The 22,627-nt window shown below is 41.7% G+C and overlaps 3 protein-coding genes across 7 annotated transcripts in view; 2 read left to right on the plus strand and 1 right to left on the minus strand.

Moving 5' to 3' along the window:
• Window positions 1-745: 745 nt before the first annotated feature.
• dlat (dihydrolipoamide S-acetyltransferase (E2 component of pyruvate dehydrogenase complex)) lies at window positions 746-8,101 on the plus strand. Its single transcript, XM_010744559.3, has 14 exons — window positions 746-1,000; window positions 1,784-1,885; window positions 1,982-2,106; window positions 2,400-2,553; window positions 3,360-3,486; window positions 3,620-3,813; window positions 3,932-4,064; window positions 4,149-4,216; window positions 4,315-4,416; window positions 4,700-4,807; window positions 4,904-5,022; window positions 5,920-6,082; window positions 6,182-6,318; window positions 6,405-8,101. Exons 1-14 carry the CDS (start codon window positions 746-748, stop codon window positions 6,532-6,534), a joined length of 1,917 nt encoding a protein of 638 aa, XP_010742861.2. The 3' UTR covers window positions 6,535-8,101.
• A 2,042-nt stretch (window positions 8,102-10,143) lies between these two features.
• zgc:165604 (immunoglobulin superfamily member 11) lies at window positions 10,144-15,575 on the plus strand. The gene is made up of 7 exons (XM_010744558.3): window positions 10,144-10,258; window positions 11,027-11,181; window positions 11,599-11,665; window positions 13,537-13,668; window positions 13,994-14,149; window positions 14,397-14,519; window positions 14,597-15,575. The coding sequence occupies exons 1-7, from the start codon at window positions 10,198-10,200 to the stop codon at window positions 14,794-14,796; spliced, it is 894 nt and encodes a 297-aa protein (XP_010742860.2). The 5' UTR covers window positions 10,144-10,197; the 3' UTR covers window positions 14,797-15,575.
• A 3,047-nt stretch (window positions 15,576-18,622) lies between these two features.
• Window positions 18,623-22,627, minus strand: part of LOC104929938 (pecanex 3) — a 30,247-nt gene continuing 26,242 nt past the window's right edge. For all 5 annotated transcript variants that reach the window (XM_019253190.2, XM_027273356.1, XM_027273355.1 and 2 more), the window contains one exon: window positions 18,623-21,864. In XM_019253190.2, coding sequence (XP_019108735.1) covers window positions 21,712-21,864 — 153 coding nt within the window. In that variant the 3' untranslated portion in view covers window positions 18,623-21,711. The remainder of the gene's footprint in view (window positions 21,865-22,627) is intronic.

The raw sequence follows: 22,627 nt of genomic DNA on the forward strand, positions 1-22,627 counted from the left end.
AATTATTTCATTGCCATTGGTCAACTATCAGTTATTTTCTCAGTGTTGTTTTATGAATTAAAATGTGCTTCAAAGCACAAGGTGCGTCCAAAGGTCTTGTCTGACCAACATCCCCAAAACATCATCTCTTTGTGGAAGACGAAAGAAACAAGCAAATATTTACATTTCAGAAGAAAGAATGAGCTAACTCCAGCCTTTATTTCTTAAATTAATCTTCAACACAACTACTTACTAACTACTAACTAACAGCTGGAGGCAGAACAGTCATTTTATAGGCGGAATTCAAACTTTTTCTGGCTCCGTGCATGACTGAGGAGCTGAACAGCGCCCCGCCCCTGCTGCTGGCTCCAGCGTTTTACTGCCACCATGCGGTCACTGGTAGTACTGCAGTAAAATATGACATTGCGGTTCATAAATAGAGTCTCTAGTTTATTCCAGCAGTCTTTGAATAAATCTTTTTAATCCCACGCGCTGTGTGCAGGTTTATTCTGAGTGTTTATTTGATTCTCGGTGAGTTGAATTGGAGCGGCCACCGTTTACGACACCTCTTTCGAAGCTACGGCAGGACAAACAGGAGAGCCGTAAAGCAGTGTGTTTTGACGTGAGGAGGTCATTGGAAAGTGAGCAGTGAGCTTGGCCCGGTTCTGAAGGCACACACACTTTCGGTGCCGGTCTTATCTCTGATGCCGGTGTAGGACAGATCCATTATTCAACAGCTCCGTGTCGTGTTTCAACCCGCTGCGAAATGCTCCGTCTCATCCTGCGGCTCAGGCCGTCCTCCGGGCTCCCCTGTCCCCGTGCCCTCCCGGCCGGGCCTGCTGCTCTCGGTTCCCGCTCCGTGCCCGGAACCGGCTGTCTGAGGAGACTTCACCACGGAGCGGGGTCCCGGACCGTGTCTCTGAGCTCCTGCCTCGGCCACAGAGGGACTCTGCTGCGGTGTCCCCAGTCAGCGGGCAGCTGTCAGGGCACACGTTTCTACAGCCTGCCGCCGCACCAGAAGGTAACTCACCCGGCGTGAGGCGGCTGCAGCCCCGGCGTTACGGCTAGCCTGACCTCCGTAGCTAACGTTGGACAGATCTGACGTCCTGTCACTCAGTGACAGACTTCACGAGGTTTCATCTGCGTGACAAACCGAGCATCGACACATTCCGTTTAGTTCAATGACATTTAGCGTGAAATCAGTTTTACGTGTCCCCATGTCTCTAAGTGTTGTCATGCAAGTCTTTTACATTATTAAGTATGTGTGGAGCAGCAGACCCCTTTCCAGCTGTGCTGTACCCAAGAGATGCACACCACTGATCTGTAGTCTGGGCTCAGACATGATGCTGTAACGCTGTAATGTTCATGCAGAAATGGAAAGACTCTGTGTGGTAACATGTCCACATGTCACGCCTCAGATGGGACTTTTGAGTATATAGTTTATAATCATGTTGATGTCTGAGTCTGCCGTCTATGCACACTGGTGTCCTGCAATGCAAAGCACAAAAGGAATGTAGATCTGTATGGGACCCTTCTCCTGCCCTTTATCTGTGTCTCCCCTGCTGGCAGCGCTCTCAGTCACCTTGAAAGTGACTGTGTGTTTTTTTTCCACAGATGTGGTGAAATGCAGCTTTATGTGGGTCATTTATTGATCATGGGAGAATGAGGCGACGATGATGTAGCAACTGCAGTTACAACACCTGATGTTTTGGCAGCGTTTACAACCGGCCCCGTCGTGGCGGCACGGTGATCTCACATGGCACTACTTTCTCACGTGTCATTAATTCTTTTTTTATTCAATCAGGTGGAGCTTCCCGCGCTGTCGCCCACCATGCAGACAGGAACCATCGCTCGCTGGGAGAAGAAGGAGGGCGAAAAAATCAGCGAGGGTGACCTTATGGCTGAGGTCAGGAGCTGTCTGCGTGTTTCCATATTATTATTATTATTATAGGAGAAAGTCATGACCTCAGACGATTTAAAAAAAATGCTTGTATGTTTGTAGGTGGAGACTGATAAGGCCACTGTCGGTTTTGAGATGCTGGAAGAATGTTATCTGGCAAAGATCCTGATTCCTGAAGGGACGAGAGACGTCGCCGTCGGAGCAGTGATCTGCATCACGGTTGATAGGCAAGAGTCAGGCTGAAAGATGATGTTGCTATAGAAACGTGTTGACAGAAGAATGAATGAATAAATGGAAGTTTAGATTTGAAGCCATGGATTTGATCATAGATCACACACACTAATTATTTACACTGGCTGCTGTTTTCGCGCTGTTCTTTTTCTACGTCTTGGTTTCAAGTGAAGAGAACCCGCAGCTGGAAAGTGAAGAAGTTTTTAACATGTCACATCGTTTCTTGTCCTTCAGTCCACACGTGACTGTTCTTGGTGTGAATACATGTTGTGTATATTCTCCCCTGCAGCCCCGATCTCATCCCTGCCTTTAAAGACGTAACGTTGGACTCGATCAAAGCAGCGGGTCCCTCACCGGTTTCCTCCGCTCCTCCTCCTCCTCCTGCTGCTGCTGCTGCAGCTCCTCCTGCAGCTCCGGGCAGCTCTTACCCCACACACATGAAGGTAGGCGTGTTCTTGTATAAACAAAGCACCGTCAGGAGTTTAGATGTTTACGTTCACACCAGTTTTATCAGGGTTGTTCAGTGTGGATGTGACAGCATCACTGTACGTCTACTTCATATTAGAGCAGGACAGAAAGTTACATTTGTAATTTTTCTCTCTCATGGTGCAACCAGGGGTTTTCTTTGAATTCAGCAGGCTTGGTGACAAATCCTCTAAATTATTGCTAAAATTTAAAACCACAATGTGTGAGCAGTCCGAAACCAACACATAGACAACATCAGTTTCCACCAGGATTGTCTCATTTTAGATATAATGTTACAGTTTGATAGAAACTCTACACATAGTGATTTTATGAATGAAGCCAAAAACATAATTTAGTCACAAAAACATAATATTTTCTACGTTTATTAGAGTCTGTCTTTTGAGGTTTTATATTGTCGAAACAGATCTTTGTGGTTGTGCTGTTATCTTTGTGGAATCCTTCAGAAAGTTGTTTCATGTCTGCAGCTTGTGCTGCTCTTTAATAGCGACTGAAGTTTTCAAAGCATGAGGAGCAAGTGGAGATTTCCATCATTTCTAATGCTGTCATGAGGAAACAGCATTTGTATTACGCTGCACTTCTCTGCCAATGTGTCGTTTTCATAGTGAGTCAGTGATCTGCACAGGCACAAAGACAACCTGTAGCTCCTTGTTTGTAAAAAGCTGAAATAGTTGCGGTTGTTTCTGTTTGGAGGACCTCTTCTCTCGCTCCCGTGTTCACACCCTCCGCCTTGACTTCTGTCGTCCACATTTGTGCGCATGTACAGATCACTCTTCCTGCCCTGTCTCCCACCATGACGATGGGAACAGTGCAGCGCTGGGAGAAGAAGGTTGGAGAGAAGCTCAGTGAAGGAGATCTGCTGGCTGAGATCGAGACCGACAAGGCGACCATCGGTAACCCCAAACTGACTCTGATGCCTTGGTTACACCGTGTTACAGTGTTATTTTAACGTCTGCTAATCTTGCTTTCATCATTCCTCGTGTGGTATTTCGCAAACATTAAAATTTCTTTTATATGTGTTTGCAGGCTTTGAGGTGCAGGAGGAGGGATATTTGGCCAAAATCATGGTGCCAGAGGGAACTCGGGACGTTCCGCTGGGAACCCCGCTCTGCATCATCGTAGAGAAAGAAAGTGACATTGCTGCTTTCAAGGATTATGTAGAGACCGGATTGGCAGAGGTTTCCACACCAGCTCCAGCTCCAACTGCAACTCCAGCACCGGTGAGACATGCGTCAAGCTTATTCTTTCAAAAACATGTGAACATTTTAATCACAAAAACATGCTGACTGTGGCTTTGAGTTTTAACATAGCTCATACATGTATGATGTGATTTGTAAGGCTGCCGCCCCAGCACCCAGTCCTGCTCCCGCAGCCGCCGCCCCTGCAGCACCCAGGAAGGGTCGCGTGTTTGCCAGCCCGCTAGCCAAGAAACTGGCTGCCGAGAAGGGAATTGACCTGGCACAGGTCAGCGGTAAGTGAGCATGTGAAACACTACATGCGGAGCTGTGGTGGTAGAATACTTTATGTGGTGTACATTGAGCTGTTTTCTGTTCAGGTTCTGGTCCTGATGGACGCATCACCAGGAAAGATATTGACGGTTTTGTTCCACCAAAGGCTGCACCCGTAAGTTCTGATATTGTTTTTTCTTTTAGTTTTGGACTGTTCATTTCGGAATTTACGTCTCTAAATGTTGAAGTCATGCTCATCATTTCCGTCGGCAGGCTGTCGCTGCTACTCCCACTCCAGTTGCCCCTGCCCCTGCTGCCGCTCCTGCTGCACCAGCTGGCACCTTCACAGACATCCCGATCAGCAACATCCGCAAGGTGAGAGCAAAACACACAGCTGGAGTATTGGTGGTGGTCCCTTGTGCTCAGAGACCACGTTCTCTCCAGCTCAAGCGTCTGATAGTAGAGCAGTGTTAGGTAGAGTTTGGTTCTGCTGTAAGGGGTTTTCACGATGCAGTTCTGTTATCTCGAACCTGTGTTTCCACGTTTTGCCTCGAAGACAGCCGCTCGCACATGAGTCACGCATGACTATCGCACCTCGTTCCTGCCTGTGATGAATTATGCATCAAAGCTGAAGTGCATGTGTGCGTCTCTCCTGCAGGTGATCGCTCAGAGGTTGATGCAGTCCAAACAGACCATCCCCCACTATTATCTGTCTATAGATGTCAACATGGACCAAGTGCTCGAGCTTCGGAAGGAACTCAATGCTGTGAGTGCACTTTTTGTTTACAAGATAGAGATGAGTAACAGAATGAAACTTTTGAACTGACATCATGTCACTTCCTGTGTTGCCCTCTCTCCGCAGGAAGTGAAAGCCCAGAATATCAAGCTTAGCGTGAATGACTTCATCATCAAAGCCAGCGCTCTGGCCTGCCTTAAGGTTCCTGAGTGCAACTCCTCCTGGATGGACACGGTCATTCGCCAGTGAGTAAAAATTAGTTATACACATACACACACACACACGTGCATGTTGTTTGGTTCAGTATTCAGTGAACAGGAAATCTGTTCACTTGGTTTCAAGATCTATGAACCTTTCCACATTCAGATGAATCCATCAAGTCAACTTGATATGAAAAATCTTTGCATCTAAAATTGAAATGTCACGTCCACGGCATGAAATAGATGCATCGATGTTTAAAGTCCGTGTTAAGGCAATTCTGAGATTTCTTTCAAAACACATGAAATAGTTGCTGAAAACATGTGAAAAGACTTTGAATGATATATCACTGAAATGTGGAGTCAGAGGTTAAAACAGTTTTTCACCAGTTTTCAGTCCAGGATTTTGTGGGCGGTCCTTAAAGGGTGGCTCGATGACACACTGAGGCCACTGAGAGGAGAGATAGAGATGAATTCACTCACTCAGTGTTTCAAAGTTAGTCATGTCATTTTCTGAACTCATCTGACACGTTTCAGTCGCTTCAAAATTGCTGCTTGACTGCTCCCATGAGTGGGCGTGGCTTCAGTGCATTTACCAGACACGATTTTGACACCTAATTTCATAAACTTGTCGATATTTTAATAATTCAAATTTGGCTGAGTGGTTAATAACACGTTCTTCAGCATATAGACATATTTATTCTTACTTTACACAGACTTTGTGACGTGAGTCTACAAATACATTTGAACTGGGTGTACAGATGTCAGTCAGCAGTGTTGTAATATCTGAATCATACAGTTGATTAGATATCTAAAAATGTAGCTGCACTGTTGTGCCGGTAGAGGGCAGTCACAGCACAGACATTTATCATCTCGTCTCAGTTTGGAAAGCGAGTCGCACATTTCTGTTCTCTCATCCGTGTTGACTTGCTTTAATTCTTCCAGGAATCACGTGGTGGACCTGAGCGTAGCAGTGAGCACAGCCAGCGGCCTCATCACACCCATAGTGTTTAACGCACACACCAAAGGACTGGCAACCATCAGCACTGATGTGTCTGCGCTCGCTGCCAGAGCGAGAGAAGGCAAACTGCAGCCGCACGAGTTCCAGGTACAGCACGTGATCTGATCCTGTTGCTACACACATGATCATTTCCATTTTTCACTGATTCAAACAGTCCCCTTCAATGTGTTTTTTTTTTTCCACCAGGGAGGCACTTTCACAATCTCTAATTTGGGGATGTTTGGCGTCAAGAACTTCTCTGCGATTATCAACCCTCCCCAGTCTTGTATCCTCGCCGTTGGAGGTTCAGAGAAACGGCTGATGCCTGCTGATAATGAGAAAGGGTCAGTGAGTTACAACACTGTAAGAAGTTGAACATGTTGTATTTCAAAGAATTCAAATCTGATTCGTTTGTTTTGGGGTTTTTTAGGTTTGACGTAGCCAGCATGATGGCGGTGACGCTGAGCTGCGACCACCGGGTGGTGGACGGGGCGGTCGGCGCGCAGTGGCTCGCAGAGTTCCGCAAGTTCCTGGAGAAACCCGTCACTATGCTGTTGTGATTGGACTGCACTGCCGTTAGATTGCAGCGACAGGCCGAGGCCTTCTCACCAAGAGATCCGATCGGTCTAATCTGGTCTGGATTCTCCTGTGATTAGTCGGTCTGACACAAGGTCACTCCCAGTTCCCCTGAAAGGGAAAGACGCAGAGCTCACTCCACTTACCTGTCTGTCTCGCTGTCTCTCCTGTCTTTCTCTCCTCTCGCTCATCTTCTATTTATTAAGGCCCCCCCCAATTTATGAGAAACCAGAAATAGGTTTAAGTTATGCTAGACTAGAGGCTGGCCATATGTCATTAAAACACTGATAATGTTTTACATGTTCCATGTCCACCCAGGAAGCAGATTTAACCAGATACTTGCGTGTGTGTGTGTGTGTGTGTATGTGTTTGTTTCTGAATGTGATAAAGACAACAGGAAGTGCAGCTATGTGTAAGTCTTTTAAGTAAAGGGTTGTGATTTTTGTCTGCATGCAGGCAAGAAGACGTAATGTAAGCTGACTCTGAGACACAGACACCCGATCCACGCACACACACATGCACACGCACACACACACACACACACACACACACACACACACACACACACACAAAAAACCTGTCCCTGTCAAGCGGCCGCACACAATTTGAAATATGAAGTGTGTTTTCTGTGGGTTGGTGTGCATATTTTTAACTGTGGGACGAACACAGTGCTGTACATATATATATGGTGGTGAGCTCTGATGAGGCCTCGCCATATAGTTTAAGATCTGTACAGTCAAACACTCTCAGAAGAAGTACTGAGAGTGTTTGAAGTACTGACATTTTCTCTCTTTGGTTTTGTTATTCAGTTAATCCGTTACCTTCTAAATTCTTCTGTTTCACAGCTGGAACGCACAAAGCTGGTGCTGAATGTTATTTGTTGTTTTAAGTAAATTGGGAGAAGTCATTCTGGTGCCATAGACTCTTTGTTTTTTTTGTTTTTTATCACTCTACTTACTGTAAAGGGCCCACATTAAAGAGTGTGATCAAAGAATCTGAAATATTCTGGAAATTAAAAATATATTTAACTTGGTTAAAGTATCCAAAACCTCCGGCCTACTTTTTTCCGTCTTAGTGCTGCATGCCAAAAGGAAAAAAGTAAAGATCTCGGCCTGCAGTCAACCTGCTTGTGTGTTTTCTCAAGTATCTGGGTCAGTGGCTGATTAATATCGGCCCACACACACACACAATAAAAAAAACAACAACCCCACAGCACCTGAAAACAGGCTCAGACTTCCTGCCTACAAATGAGTCTATGTAAGTGCTGTCTTAATCTTTTCAGTCCTTTTTTGAAAAAATCATATTTTTAAACATAAATTTACTTGTTTTTAAAGAAAAGGGACATGAACAAGACGACAGCAGTTTTTTGTTTCCGTTACAGGAAGACGCTGATGCCATTGAAGTGATAAAAGGTCACGTTTGAAAACCTGAAAAGGTCACATGTTGCTTTGCTGCTCACGTTCTTTTTGGTCCACTCCAACTTTAATCTCTCATAATAAAATCAATCTGTGGACCACTGTTGTCAATAATCCTTGTACAGCTCAATAAATGTTCGATCAAGGAATAACCCAAATCATCAAAATGTTCTGTTCATTAAATCTAGTGATGGAATCATTTTAGAAACACGACACTGTAAAACTACTCTGTTCTAATTAAAAGTCCTTACTCAAGTGGACGTCCATCAAAACATACTCCAACAGTAAAGTACTTATTACACAGAACAGTTCATTTCACTATGATTTATATTATATTGTTGGATTATAATTAGTGATGTGTTTGAATTACTGCCAGGGAGCTATGTTGTTGAAGTATAAAGTATTTACATGGAAATACTCAAAGTACAAGTACCTCAAATTTGGACTAAAGTACAGTACTAAGTAAATGTTTGGTTATTTTCCACCACTGATTAAATCTGACAAATAAGTTGACAGACTTGAATTTAATTTTCATTTAATTTTTCATCTACCCTGTATGTTTTTAAATATTCATATTCAGTAAGGCAAAGGGTTTCAAACCAGTAACAACCTGTAATCTTTGAGCTATGTTGTTGTTCGTTCAAAATCTCATGAGAAACTAACAAGTAGAAACTGTTTTTGTTCAGTGAAACGAGATACAAACGGGAAAAAAATGAAAAAGAAGAAATGATAAATGTTGGCTCATCTACAAATCAGTAACAGTAACACAACAGAAGAAAAGTTTATTATCATCTTTTATGAGATCGATTTGTGTCTGTCTGCCAACCTTTGCTATGGACTGATCATAAACTGGAGTGAATACATTTTTAAATAAACTTTTTTTTTAAGTTAATTAAAAACTTTTGAGTACATTAATTAAAATCGATGCAAGCTAAATATTTAAAGGTGGAACAAAACCAAAAAAGTGCATTGTGCGCAGAGATTAGTCATCCACTTAATCATTAATTACTGAAAGGACTCCACATTTGAAGATTTAATTTATCCTCTAATGGAAGGATTGGTAACATCCTTCACTGAGTACGACCCCTGTGGATCTTTTTCTATAAATGTTTCTTCATTTCTACTAGATTTATGTTTCTCTGAATATAAGACCACAGAACATTTGTTTTGAAATCATCTCTTGATTATATTCAAATCCTTCGATCTACAGATCCACATAAAATACCAAAAAATGCATTAAATGTAAATATTCTGATTATATAGTATCTTTCCATTTTATCTTTGATTACATTTCACCTGTAATGGGACTGTCTTGTGAATAAAGGTCATAGCTCCTCTGGGATGAGCACGATGCTGTCATCTCCTATTTTTTTTATTATCTTTGTCTTAAAGGTGAGTTTCTTTTAGAAATACAGTTTCAGTCCATATCTTTTATTCTATTCATGAAAACAAAAAAAACTTTCTTGCTGGTTCTTATTCTGAATACATTTTTCAGCCTGTGTAGCAGCAACGACTGCAAGCCAGTCCTTGTTGTTGGGGAAACTTCATCATTAGTGTTTCAGTGGTGCCTTTGTGTCCCTCACTGGAGGTCAGTCAGTCCCAGCATCCAGTACCACCTATTCAAGAAAGAACATGGTTCCCCTCCTTCGACACCCTTTAGTAGGCCAACCCGTCTCAGGGTTCCAAGTCCAAGAGCTTATCCTCCAAAATGTTATATTTCAAATATTTTGATGCCAGTGTGTGTACTTAAATATGCAGGTGAGCTAAATCATCTTCAGCACTTATTATTCTGCCTCCAGTACTTATTCAGTGCAATCATGCATTTCTCTCCTTATTTTTGTTACCACCATCAAATCTTGATGAAAACTCAGCCAATAATTTGACACAAAATATTGATTTCTCTGGTAAGTAGCTGCATCATCATGTTGAGTGACATGACATTATCTTTCACTATTCGACCTCTGTCATCCGTTTTTTTCTATTAACCGATCAGTCGTTTAGTCTGGTTATTTTAACAGGGCCTAATGAAAAAAAAAATCCTGCAGCCGGTTTGCTCAACTGATGATCTTTTTTCCTCAAACAGACAATGACGGGTCAGAATAAAGTGAGAGTGAACATAAGGGTGGGGGTTGGTAGCATTGCTCAATAGATTAATCATGCATGCCTAGTTTTTTGGGCACCAGCTTGTACACAGGGGAGAGAGGGCTGCCTCGCTGTTGTCTCTTCTCAGCTATGGGATCTTCTGGAAGATGGATGCTCTGGACCCTGTGTGCGTGTTTCACCACTCAGAATGGTGAGTACTGTCTTAAACCTTCGTACAAATTCACTAAGAGAAAACGAGAAGGACTGCTCCTGCTTGTTTTCTAGAATTCTTTTGGAACTTTGATTAAAAAAAAATTTTTTTTAAGTATATTTGTTCATTTTGTTATTCTGTTGTAAGTACAGAGATGACCCTTATAATGTACAGTGTAGACCTGAAGGTGTGGTATAGAGCTATAGTACTAGGAACACAGTGTTAAAACTAGACTGACTTTCTTCAGTGCTTAAGTACTTGGATGGGTAGGTATTACAATTATCTGTAAACGGTTTAAAACTTTCTTTTCAACCAGAAATGGATGACAACAACAAGATTGGCCCTTTTTTAAATATAAAAAAAAAAACACGAGTTCTATCCAGTGTATTATTTAACAGACTCACGCTGACGTCTGATGCTTTACAAACTGCTTATCTTCATGGAGACAATGTCAGGAACTGACAGAATGTTTTCAGTGAAATGGGCTGTTGTTCCACTCAGTCTGTGACCAGTTTGGCTCACCCACAAAGCTGTCAAGTGTAATTAACAACTAATATGCAGGCCAAATTCTCACGCACACACACTCACACACACAAAAGGCCTGGGGATGACACAGAGGAGAGAGTCATTGCAGTCTGCACATCAACAGGGAGACTGAACATGAGAAATGAGGAAATACTTTGTTAGCTGAAAGGCTTCTCGTATACTGTGACGGATATGACATGTCTCCTGTTTGTTTGTCCCTGCTTGTCTTGTTGATGGACACAGATGCACTCAGGGTAACCATGAGGGAATCCAGCCTAAAGGTGGTTCAAGGGGATTATGTGGTCCTGCCTTGCTCCTTCTTCACCTCCAGCCCTCTCTCCAGACTCAATGTCATCTGGACTTTGGCTCCAGTCTCCAGTCCAGAAACCCCAGTGCAGGTCTGAATCTGAACACAGACAATTCTGTGTCTCAGTGTCTTTTTATGTATTTTTAAAACTGTACGTGTTGGTGGCGGCTCCGGGTACTCAGTCCATAAACATGCAATCAACAGGTTAATTGCTGACTCTAAATCGGCCATAGGTGTGAACGTGAGTGTGAATGGTCGTCTCTATTCGCCCTGTGACGAACTGCCGATTTGTCCGCCTCTCACCCAAAGTCAGCTGGGATAGGCTCCAACCCACCGTGACCATGAACATGGATGGATGGATGTTTTGGTTAAAGTAACAGCAAAGACAAATGTTGGTGATTCTTATACAAACAGCCATATTAAACCCACAACCACAGTAAAGAGTTGACATTAAACACAAGCCTGTCAATGGTCTGAAACTACCTGTTAACAGCTGCTCTTGCTTCAGGTGATTGTGTACGACCATGGACAGGTGATCGAAGACCCAGCCCTCATTGGCAGGGTGGACTTTACAGGTAAGACCAGTGAAACTGTTTTTAAAAAATCTGAATTTTGATGTATTTTAATTTGCTTCTCGGGGACTATTTTTGAAAATAAAATTTTAATGTTGAATTTAGGAATTGCAGACAGGATAGAAACATGATTGTTATATATATATATGTTTCATATACAGGACCAGTCAGAGGTTTGGACACACCTTTACACTCTTTCTTTTTACTTTTCTACATTGTAGATAAACACTGAAGACATCCAGACTATGAAAGTATACACAGGAATTATGCGGTAAACAAAGCAAAATATGCTTTGATGACAGCTTTTGCACACTCTTCTCTCAGTCAGATTCACGACCTCGTCACCTGGAATGATTTCATTAATGGAATTCTTGAATTCTTAATGTGTTTAAGACCATGACTTGTGTTGTTCAGAGGTAGTGTTGGCATTAATATTCTTTACCCTTCAACATACTTCTGAATGCCAGATTAGACACACCTAACAGTGTGAGGAAAAAAACAAAAATGCCTGATTGCTTGATTGATTATTCCAAAACCTCTGTGGAGGTTGACCTTGGGTTTACTGAACAGTAACAAATTTAAAACAGAAATGGCTGGTGAATGAAAATGAGGAGGTTAATCCAGTCATTCTGTGGGATGCATCCAAAACCTTCCCCAGAGTGAAACAAAACACAGCTGGCTAAAAAAGATTAAAGCCAAAAAGCTGTTAGACGTCCAAGAACAACTAAAGAACCTGGAGCAAGCGCATAGCATTAGTAAAGACTCCTCTACAACCAAGTAAAAGAGGCTAGTTAAGGAGATTGACAAAAGTCTTTTTTGAAGGAGGATTTATTTATGCGCTGGACAAAGAGGATTTTTACTGGTTCTTTCATACCTGCCACTTTTTGAGCTGTTGAGAATAACCCAGATACTTGTTGATACTTAGAATTCAAAAACACCAAAGGCATCATAGACAAATTATACAAGAGCTTCATCTTAATGAATAAAAATGGAAAAAAGAACCCCTGTGTCTGGGAAATGAAGCCAAATTCCTCAAACGTCCACTTGAGGTTGGCTACAGAACATTTCAACCTCCATAAGTGCCCATATTAAAATGTCCAACACAGGAATAAACATGTTTACAGCCTGGTACAAAAAACATTTTTCAGTTTATGACAACTGTACTGAGGGTGAATATTTATAGAATTAGGTAGATGCCATTACAGATGGCTTAAAGGATTGGACAGTTTGGTCACAGAGATTCTACACATGAAATCTGATTTCTCATGAACCTGTTTGTACCTTTGAAATATTCCTAAAAGCATCAGTAAAAAAAACTCACACCTTTTGAAGCTCTTTATGACAATTAAAAAAACAATTAGTTAATCAACCCTAATGGAGAGGGGGGAGAAATACTGAGAAAACATTAGCATTAATTCATTTCATTTTTTCTATCTGAACATTTTATATGCGCCATCAAATGTACCGGTTATAAAGAGTTCAGTCTAGTCTAGAATATGTAAAGTGTCATAAGATAACTTTTGTTATGATTTGGAAATATAAAAGTAAAGTTTCATTGAACTGAATAAATGCTTCACGGAGTTCAAGTAGTAGAAACTATTCAGAGGAGACTGTGTGAATCAGACCTTCATGCTCTGAATTACTGCAAAGAAACGAAAGGAAAACCAAGAAGACAGGACGATGATCCAAAACACACCTCCACACCTCCACTCCAGGTGACTGCCTCATGAAGCTGACAGCAACAGATCTGCAGATGTGGACCACATCATTGACGTGTTATTTCATAGTTTTAATGTCATCAGTGTTGTAGAACATAACACTGAGAGAGAGAAGGCGTGTCCAAACTTTTGACTGGCACTGTCTCTCACCTACAGGCATTCCCTGGAGCGCAGACATTGTCCTGAATGACACACGTGTATCGGATGCTGGTATTTACCGCTGCATGGTCAATAACCTACCAGAGACAGCAGACCCCGGCATAGGGGAACTGGAGCTCAGTGTTCTGGGTATGTGTGTTCACTTCTACCACAGTGAATAAAATATTCACACATTCATTGCCCCCTCAGGGTGAATTGTAATAATTAATATGATGCCTTAATTTTTTTCTCTTGAAGTCGAAATGTACAATTTTCCAATGCTTTGGCGCAAAGCTACTGATTTCCCCGCTTACTCACAGAATTCAGAAGTACTTCTAGAGAAATGTGTTTAGTTTTGAAGACCTGACATCATTTTGATGTGCAGGTTAGCCTCCAAAGAATACTCCTAAAAGAATCTACTAATAAAACACTGTCGTACCAACACACACACTCAAATGTTTGCATCTATTCGAAGCACCGCCATCGCTGCCTGTGTGCCAGTGGGATGGAGACATCGATATGGGAGGAAGTGTCACCCTGTCCTGTTCAGTGGCGGAGGGCGTCCCCACGCCGGAGATCCACTGGGATAAATTGAGTCCAGAGGAAATCGCACTTCCCATCAACATGGAGGGTCAGTGCCACACATGCACACACACAGTGCTAATAATGGTGCATGATAATAGTTTGGATTTGATACATTTACTTAATTTAAGATATTATGACATTATGACAATTACTTCAATGACAGTTCACATAAAGGGATATTCTAGTCTAGTTTTTTTTAAGTGGGCTTGTATGAGGTACTATACATAATCAGTGTGGCACTGTAATTTGTGATGACATCACTATGACATCATTGGGGTCTCTCTCTTTTTCAGGGGATCTGTCAGGCTTGGTCCAGATAGTCAATGTGTCTTCTCAGACATCCGGCCTGTATCGCTGCTCTGCTACGAACATCCTTGGAACAGAGAACTGCTACGTCAACCTGTCCATCTACAGCAGTGAGCATCTGTTTGTTTATCCTCCCTTCCTTTTTTAATTTTTTTATTTTAAAGATGACGTCTGTCTCTCTCCTCAGCCCCAGACAGTTCCTCGGGCGTGCTGCAGGGTGTGCTGCTGACCTTGTCCATGTGCTTGGTGTTGCTGGCACTGCTGGTCCTAGTGCTTTGGCTCCATCGCACGGGACAGGACGGGTGGTGGAGGGAGGGGAAAGAAGAGGAGGAAGGTTATAATGAGATCGGGTATACTCAGTCCCTGATGAAGCGCTCATTTGTTTGATTTTACAACACTTACAGGGATTCGAAACAAATGCTCCACTCTCTGTGTCAAAAGACTTCCAACACTTTGTTCCATGTTGATTTTTACAGTCTAGCGCTCCCTGCATACCACTGCGATGCTGTACAGTATCACACATTTTGAAATAAATGCAAAGTTCCCAAGATGTGTGGTATTTCACTTGCAAGTTCTACCTTCAGCGTCATGCACCAAAAGTTAAGCCTCCATCAGATGTCCTAAAGCTTCATCCTCTACTTTGAATTCTTCAGCTCTTTTAAAGGACCAGTGTGTGGGATTTAGTGGCACCTAGCAGTGAAGTTGCAAATTGCAACCAAATGAATACTCTCCCACACTTCACCCTCTCCTTCCAAGCATGTAGGAAAAACTGTCACTGTCGATATAAAAGGCTCAATTTAAAACAAAGACACAATGACTCTTATTTTCAGGTGATTATACACTAATGAAAACAAACTTATGAATATTATATCTAATTCCTGCCATTAGATACTCTTACACCCTGGACCTTTAAAATGGAAAATACTCTGAAACATATTGTTACACATATTGTACCATGTTTTTAGAGTTGATCTTTGTGTCTTTCGACGAGAATTCAACATGTTCTTGTATTTTTAAACAGAGATGTAATCACCACATGTCCAAATGTGGTTGCAGTGTAATTCAGACATGAACTCTGTAATAAAATACTTATTTGGATAAGCACACTCTGGATATCAGCTGCATCAATCACAAGTCCTGCACAGACCTGAATGTTTGTACACAGAGATGTACTGTACTGTACTGAAATGTAGATCAGGAAGGAGCTCAAGATTATGGCAAAGAGAAGAGATTGAATTTACTCTATTAACTCTGAAGACCTTTCAAGCAAGGTACAGTATGAGAGAAGCAGGCACGCCTCAATAAGAAAACTGCATACAGAGATGATGGATCTACAACCTATGACTCCCACGGAAGATGCAGACACCCAACTATGGAAACAGGGAAGAATTTCTACGAGGGTGCCTAGACTATACCATGCTCCGGTGGACCACGGCTTCTTGATATCCAATCCCTGGATGTCAATCACCATCTCCTTCCTCTTGCAGGCATTTATGTGTGGGAATTGGAGTGGGTCCAGTTTTGAGCCCATCAGGAGTTGAAGGTATAATTCCCTCCATCTTCATCAGGTTACAAGTTAAGGTGACTTGTCTGAATTGGTTGGGCACCTTGGGGTACTGAAACCACACACCAGCTTTAAAGATTGAAAATATTGATTGAAATACTTCACAGAGCTGATTTGCACATTCCTCACATAGTCTGGAGCTGATGCAACCCATGCCTTCCCCTTCCTTAACTTCACCTAGTCAGCTGTTATGACTAAACTGAATTATTTCATATACCAACATTAACGTCTGACTCAGACTGTCTATGCTCTCAAATAATGAATCCAAGTTTTCTTTGGTTTGTCTCCGATGATTTGGGGGAGAAGAGTGATTGGACACGTCAGCTTATCTCCCTCTTAAATTCTAAACTATTTACATAAATTATAGCAAACAGGCTTTCACACATACACTACCGGTCAAACATTTTAGAACACCCTAATTTTTCCAGTTATTTATTGCAATTCAAGTCATGCAAGCCCAATGAATAGCTTGAAATGGTACAAAGGTAAGTACTGAACAGCCAGAGGTTAAAAAAAAGGTTTGGTTACCAAAAACTGAAAAATAATGTACATTTCAGAATTATACAGAAAGGCCATTTTCAGGGAAGACGAAGTGACAAAGTGGGTTAACAATTTAAAGCTGTTCTGCAGCAATGAAGGTTGAATCTGGCTTGAAAGCTGGTGCTACTAATTCCTACAGGTGTTCCAACTTTTCTGGATTACTTATAACCCCCTCTGTCTGCATAAAAGCAGTGTTGAAACACACTGTGGTACCAGACCCTCATGAGCATCAGGTGAACAGTACCGTACTGCAGAAAGTAGTGTGTTGCTACAAAAATGGCGAGAAAAAGGCAATTAACAATGGACGAGAGACAGACCATCATAACACTTAAAAATGTAGGTCTTTCCTACAGAGGAATTGCAAAGAAATTCAAGGTGTCAGTGAATACAGTTTTCTTCACCATCAAAAGGCACTCAGAAACTGGGGGAAACTCTGACAGGAAGCGGTCTGACAGACCCAAAGCCACAACTGAATCAGAGGACAAGTTTCTGAGAGTTAACAGCTTGCGTGATAGGCGGCTCACAGGACAACAGCTTCAAGCACAGCTTAATAGTGGTCGTAGTAAGCAAGTCTCAGTTTCAACTGTGAAGAGAAGACTTCGAGCTGCAGGTTTGACAGGACGAGTTGCAGCAAGAAAGCCATTGCTAAGACGTCAGAATAAGACAAAGAGGCTCTCCTGGGCCATGAAACGCCGCCATTGGACTACTGAAGACAGGAAGAAGGTGTTATGGACTGATGAATCAAAATTTCAAATCTTCGGTTCATCACGCAGAATCTTTGTACGCCGTTGAGTAGGTGAGAGGATGGTTCCACAGTGTGTGACATCAACTGTCAAACATGGAGGAGGAAGTGTGATGGTCTGGGGCTGTTTTGCTGGATCCAGGGTCGGTGACTTGTACAGAGTGAGCGGCACCCTGAACCAAAACGGCTACCACAGCATTCTGCAGCGCCATGCAATACCCTCTGGTATGCGCCTAGTTGGTCAGAGGTTTATCCTACAGCAAGATAATGACCCAAAACACAAGTCCAAGCTATGCCAAAACTACCTCAGGAAAAAAGAACAAGATGGTAAGCTTGAAAACATGGAGTGGACAGCACAGTCTCCAGACTTAAACCCCATCCAGCTGGTTTGGGATGAACTGGACAGAAGAGTTAAAGCCAAGCAACCTACAAGTGCCACGCATTTATGGGAACTTCTACAACAGACCTGGGAAGAACTTTCTGAAGAATATTTGATTTCTATTGTAGAAAGAATGCCACGAGTGTGTTCAGCTGTTATATCTGCCAAAGGTGGCTACTTTGATGAGTCAAAAGTTTAGAATACATTTTGGTCTATAAATTGATTCTATGATTTCTTTTTCAACTCAAATTGCTTATTTGTTCTATCCTTTCATTTCAGAGTGCAATGACAAAAAGAACTGAATCATCTTCAGTAAAAAACTTGAAAAAGTGTGGTGTTCTAAAACTTTTGACCGGTAGTGTACGTCCTGATATAATGAACGTGGATGATGAGTACACGCTCTCAATATCATTGATTATACAACAAAACCCAAATGCTGATGCTGAAGTTAAACATCAAATTTGGCCATGAAACCCAAACAAAGGCTATTCTTATTTGGTGTATTTGAGAAGTTTGGATTTCATCAACCTCTCATTATATTAAAAGAATGTGGTGCTTGATAAGGTTTTTACTTTAAAAAGGTGAGCAATCACCGCCACAAATGTTTGCTCTACCTCCACTGGAGGATAAACACTATAAAGAAAGACGAACATAGTAACACTCTATGCAGATGATACTATAGTGGACCTCATAGACATGTAATCCACTATCTATGTTATTAGATTAAATTACAAATTTATAAACTGTTTTACAGGCTCTAAATTTAAATAAAACAAACTATGGAAGTTGGCGTCCCCTTCGAGAAAAGACTTTAAAAAAACAGTTTGACTTTAAATGGGACTGGAATAAAGTGAGACGTGGGACTAATCATATATAACTTGGACAATCTACATCATAGCAATTGTGGAATTTTGTGGAGTTAACTTTTTTTTCCTAGCAGAACAAAGAAAAAGAAAATGACGATGCAATAATCACTCACAGCAGTTGATTTGCAAACAAAGACACAAAAACCTTTAATTTAAATAGGAGAAAAAAAAAAATCACATAAAAAACTGTACAGAACATTGAACATCGACTTAAAGTTCTTAAATAAAAGACCCCTCTCCCAAAATAACTAAAATAATAAAACGATAAACAAAGTGGGATGGCGTATGATACATTTTGTGCAAAAGAAGTATTAACTGATTCTTCCCAGACTGCACATTTCAATGTGAAGAGTGCCTCTCTCCACTCAGCTCTCCCCTCTGATGGGTAAACACAAGAGTCCCTCCCCTAAACCTCAACAAAGTGTCATAAATGTAAAAGAACCCAAAATCCAATAATAATAAAATAGATTTATATTTTAAATATATATTTATATACGAAACATGCTGTACATAATTTCAGAGATTAAGAAATCCCTTTTTATTGACACCCAGGTCTTTCTGTGAACTTGTGCTTTCCTCACTCCCAGCAATGAAAAATAATAAAATAACAAAAAACCAAAAAAAACAATATTCCTGCCTGTTGCTTTGGATACAAGATGAATGAGAAGAAACGAAAAACAGAAAACAGCACTGAACACAAAGTCTCTGTTTTTCCTGAGTCGAGGGAGTTACTACCATGTTTTGAAAGGGATACTGACACTTTTTAAATTTTTATTTTATTTTACCTGTTGTAGCTTCTTCACAGCCGAGACTGACAGAAATCTCACAGCTGCTAAAAAAACACCAACAAAAAAAAAAAATCAAGAAATAAAAGCTTTGTAAGGTGTGTCCCTTGTTCAGATGTGGTTAGGAGCTGAAAGCAGGGGGAGAAAAACAAAAAAAACAACGCCACAGAAAATGATTAGACAAACGTGTTTTAACCCACAGAGTAAAACACTGTAAAGGGGGCATCTTTTGTAACTTTAGTACTCCACCTGCCTTGACGCTTCACATTCTGTTTTTTATCGCTCTTTCAGCTGGCCAAAAAGTCTTCCTGCAGAAAAAGTCTGTAACACAGACTTCTTTCCCCGTTATAGACAGTGAGAACGCTGGCTTCCTTTTTCAAGTTTCCTACAGGGGAAACACCATTTCAGGGAGATTATTTGGCGATCTAAGCATACGTGGCAGTCTTCTGTTATTCAAAAGTTATTTCAGAATCACTCAACCACTTGCAGATGTGTGGGCACATGAGGGACAAAGCCACTGGACCTCAGGAGACGTCGGGGGCCAAATCTGGTCGGACTTTTTTTTTTTTTTTTACGTGTTCACTGATCTACTTCAACCCTTAAACAGTGTTTCACAGCGGTGGAGCAAAAACAGTGCAAGAGTGGGAAACCAACTTAAAGTGACTTCTCAGGGAAACTTCCAGTTATGTCACAAGCTTACAAAAAAAACAAAAACAAAACAAAACAAAAAAACAGACAGCCGTTGGTGAGATGATACAAATGTGATGACACCAAACAAATTGAGGGAGGGGTGCGCAGAGGGCGGTGATACAGTTGACAGAAGGCAGATTTCGAATCCGATACATCAACACACCATATTGACAAATCCCGTTAAACATATCTGTAAGACAATATTAATCAAATAAATATTCCACCTTTTCTTTCAGTATTTATTCAACTTTGTTTATTTCCAACTAAAACGCTGGATTCGACTGTTGTAGAAACAGCAGTAGTAGTGTGTATATTAGTAGTAGCAAGAGATGCAGAAGCAGTAGTATAGTAACAGGAGGCGCCGTACTGCAGGCAAAGAAAACAGCTCCCCGCACAAAGCAGCCTGGGTCCCTGCTATCGAGAAAGTCACGAGCTGAGTGGATCTGATCAGAAAAGGGATTGATCGGTCATCCGAAGAAAACAAACTCGGTGCCCCTTAAACACAGAGGAAACTTGTGATTCTTCAAGTAAAAGTAAAAACAACAAAATAGGACATTCCACTCATCAAAAAAAAGGGGAAAAAAAAGATTTAAGTTTCTGACATTCCCAGTTTGTAGGTTTGTGATCAACACAATTTTTCACAGATCGATCCTGACTAACGGGCGCCAGCTCTGTCCCAAGTCATCCCGCATCTCCGTGTTGCTAGTCAGATTCAGGACTCGTGTCCAGGCCTAAATGGACTGTAAACTGGCGGTAAAAGCACCACATGTTGGCCCGGGATTGAAGGGAGTTGTTTTTCCCTGAAACTTGCTCCATGACAGAACTGTTGAGTGTTGATGTTGTCAGGCACCTCTGTAGGAAATAGGCCCAGAGGACAAAAAAAAAAAGACAAATTTTGGTGGGGATGTGTTGTTGTTTTGTTTTGTTGAATATGTATAATGTGCAGGGAAGAAGAAGAAGAAGTGGAGGCTCCTGAAACTGGTAAATATGTACTTGTTAAATATTGTTTGACACACGACTGGAGGTCTGGTGAGCATGGTAAAGTCAGGGAGGGGAAAAAAAACAACAAGGCTTATCATGGCTTCCACGTATCCTTCACCTGCACATACAGCAACAGACTGTAAGATCTTTTTTTTTTAAATTGGTTATGCAAAAAACAAAAACAACAACACCTGCTGCTGCAGACGTCAAGTGTGAGAAAGTCAGGAGGCAATCCTCCATTATCCAGTATAGAAAAATAATCACTCCTCAAGCAAATTATCCCTTATAATTGCACTGGCCTTTCTGGCCTGTCACTACTGTTCCAACCAAAAGGTTGTCCATAGAGACACCGAGTGCCTTTGTCAGAAAACAAACGTTAAGAATGAGTATATCATCAGGCCCTGTGAGTCGAGATGAACTGACTTTGGGATAAACAGGCTGGCTGAAATCGTTTTGTGACAAGACGTGCATCAAGCTCTGCATGCTATCTGATGTCCTGCTCCTCTGGATGAGAAGGAGAAGGGGTGATTGTGTGTGTTTATGACCGAATCCTTACAGTATTGCAGTGGGCCGCTAGAGGAAATCGTTCTGACTTAGTAAAACAAGGGATGGTGGAATGAGTCCCGAAGGCTGGAATGAGTCCGGTCTGGACGGGCCCGAGCCCGCTCCAGTCGTTGACCGCGATGTGCTTTCACTGCAGAGAATGTCACTCAGGGATGGGGAGGGGTGGGGGGGGGGGTCGTCCTAGTGCAGACTCAGCGCAGGTGCTCAAGTAAAGGCAGCTCTGTGGTTTCCTTTCGGGGGGTGGGGGGGTCTCCTGTGTTCAGCAGGGTTGGATCCATCGTCTGAGTGACTCCCAGAGGATCTTGTGTCAGACTGACCTCTTGTAAGGGTGCGGGAGGAGCAGGCTGTAAAAGATGAGACTGGTTTTTTAGGGCGATATATATATTTTTTTTTATCACGACACGTTCCATATAGAGCACGTCTACACCGTACTCTATATTATTCACAGAGAGCCGACTTCGAGTTCTGACCAATGTCCTGTCAGAGATGCTCAACTACAAGACTGAATACATTGCTAAACTGTTTAGTCAACGCTATGTAGATTCAGTGAGTGGGTGAGATTCAGATTTGATTCTCGTTTGTATTTAAGTGTCAATCATTCTAGTAAGAAAACAGGTTGTACGGCTGAAACTATCAATTACTTGGCTCGTCATTTGTCTAGAAAATGTCAGCAAATAATATACTACTTCGACTAACGACAATAAAATGCTCATCACAAGTTTCCAGACATTAACACTCTAAATTACCATCAGAGTAGACAAAGAAAACAAGAAAATCTTAGTTGAACAGCTTGAACCAGATAATTATTCTTTTTTTTCTCCTTCAAAAACAAAGACTCAATAAATTATGATTAAAATTGGATCAAAATCACAGATTCAATCAATTCATTGACTAATTGTTGCAGCTCTGCATCTCAGAAGCTGGATTTTCTTGCTGTGGTGTGAAGGTCTCTGAATAAATTAAAGAATGGATGAATTGCACTGCCGACATTTTGACCTGTCAAAGGCGGAAAAGCGCAGATGGACTTAACAGCTCACTTCCCAGTATCAGTGGAACCAGCACCTGCAACATGAGGTGCAACACAGCAACCGTTTATACACCTGAGTG

The sequence above is a fragment of the Larimichthys crocea genome, chromosome XXII, assembly GCF_000972845.2.
Source record: "Larimichthys crocea isolate SSNF chromosome XXII, L_crocea_2.0, whole genome shotgun sequence".
Taxonomy (NCBI): domain Eukaryota; kingdom Metazoa; phylum Chordata; class Actinopteri; family Sciaenidae; genus Larimichthys; species Larimichthys crocea.

Coding starts and splice junctions, on each gene's coding strand:
- dlat (XM_010744559.3), top strand. CDS start 746: ATGCTCCGTCTCATCCTGCGGCTCAGGCCGTCCTCCGGGCTCCCCTGT. Junction 3,814..3,931: donor CAACTGCAACTCCAGCACCG/GTGAGACATGCG, acceptor GTGATTTGTAAG/GCTGCCGCCCCAGCACCCAG. Junction 4,808..4,903: donor TTCGGAAGGAACTCAATGCT/GTGAGTGCACTT, acceptor CTCTCTCCGCAG/GAAGTGAAAGCCCAGAATAT.
- zgc:165604 (XM_010744558.3), top strand. CDS start 10,198: ATGGGATCTTCTGGAAGATGGATGCTCTGGACCCTGTGTGCGTGTTTC. Junction 14,150..14,396: donor ACTTCCCATCAACATGGAGG/GTCAGTGCCACA, acceptor TCTCTTTTTCAG/GGGATCTGTCAGGCTTGGTC. Junction 14,520..14,596: donor CAACCTGTCCATCTACAGCA/GTGAGCATCTGT, acceptor CTCTCTCCTCAG/CCCCAGACAGTTCCTCGGGC.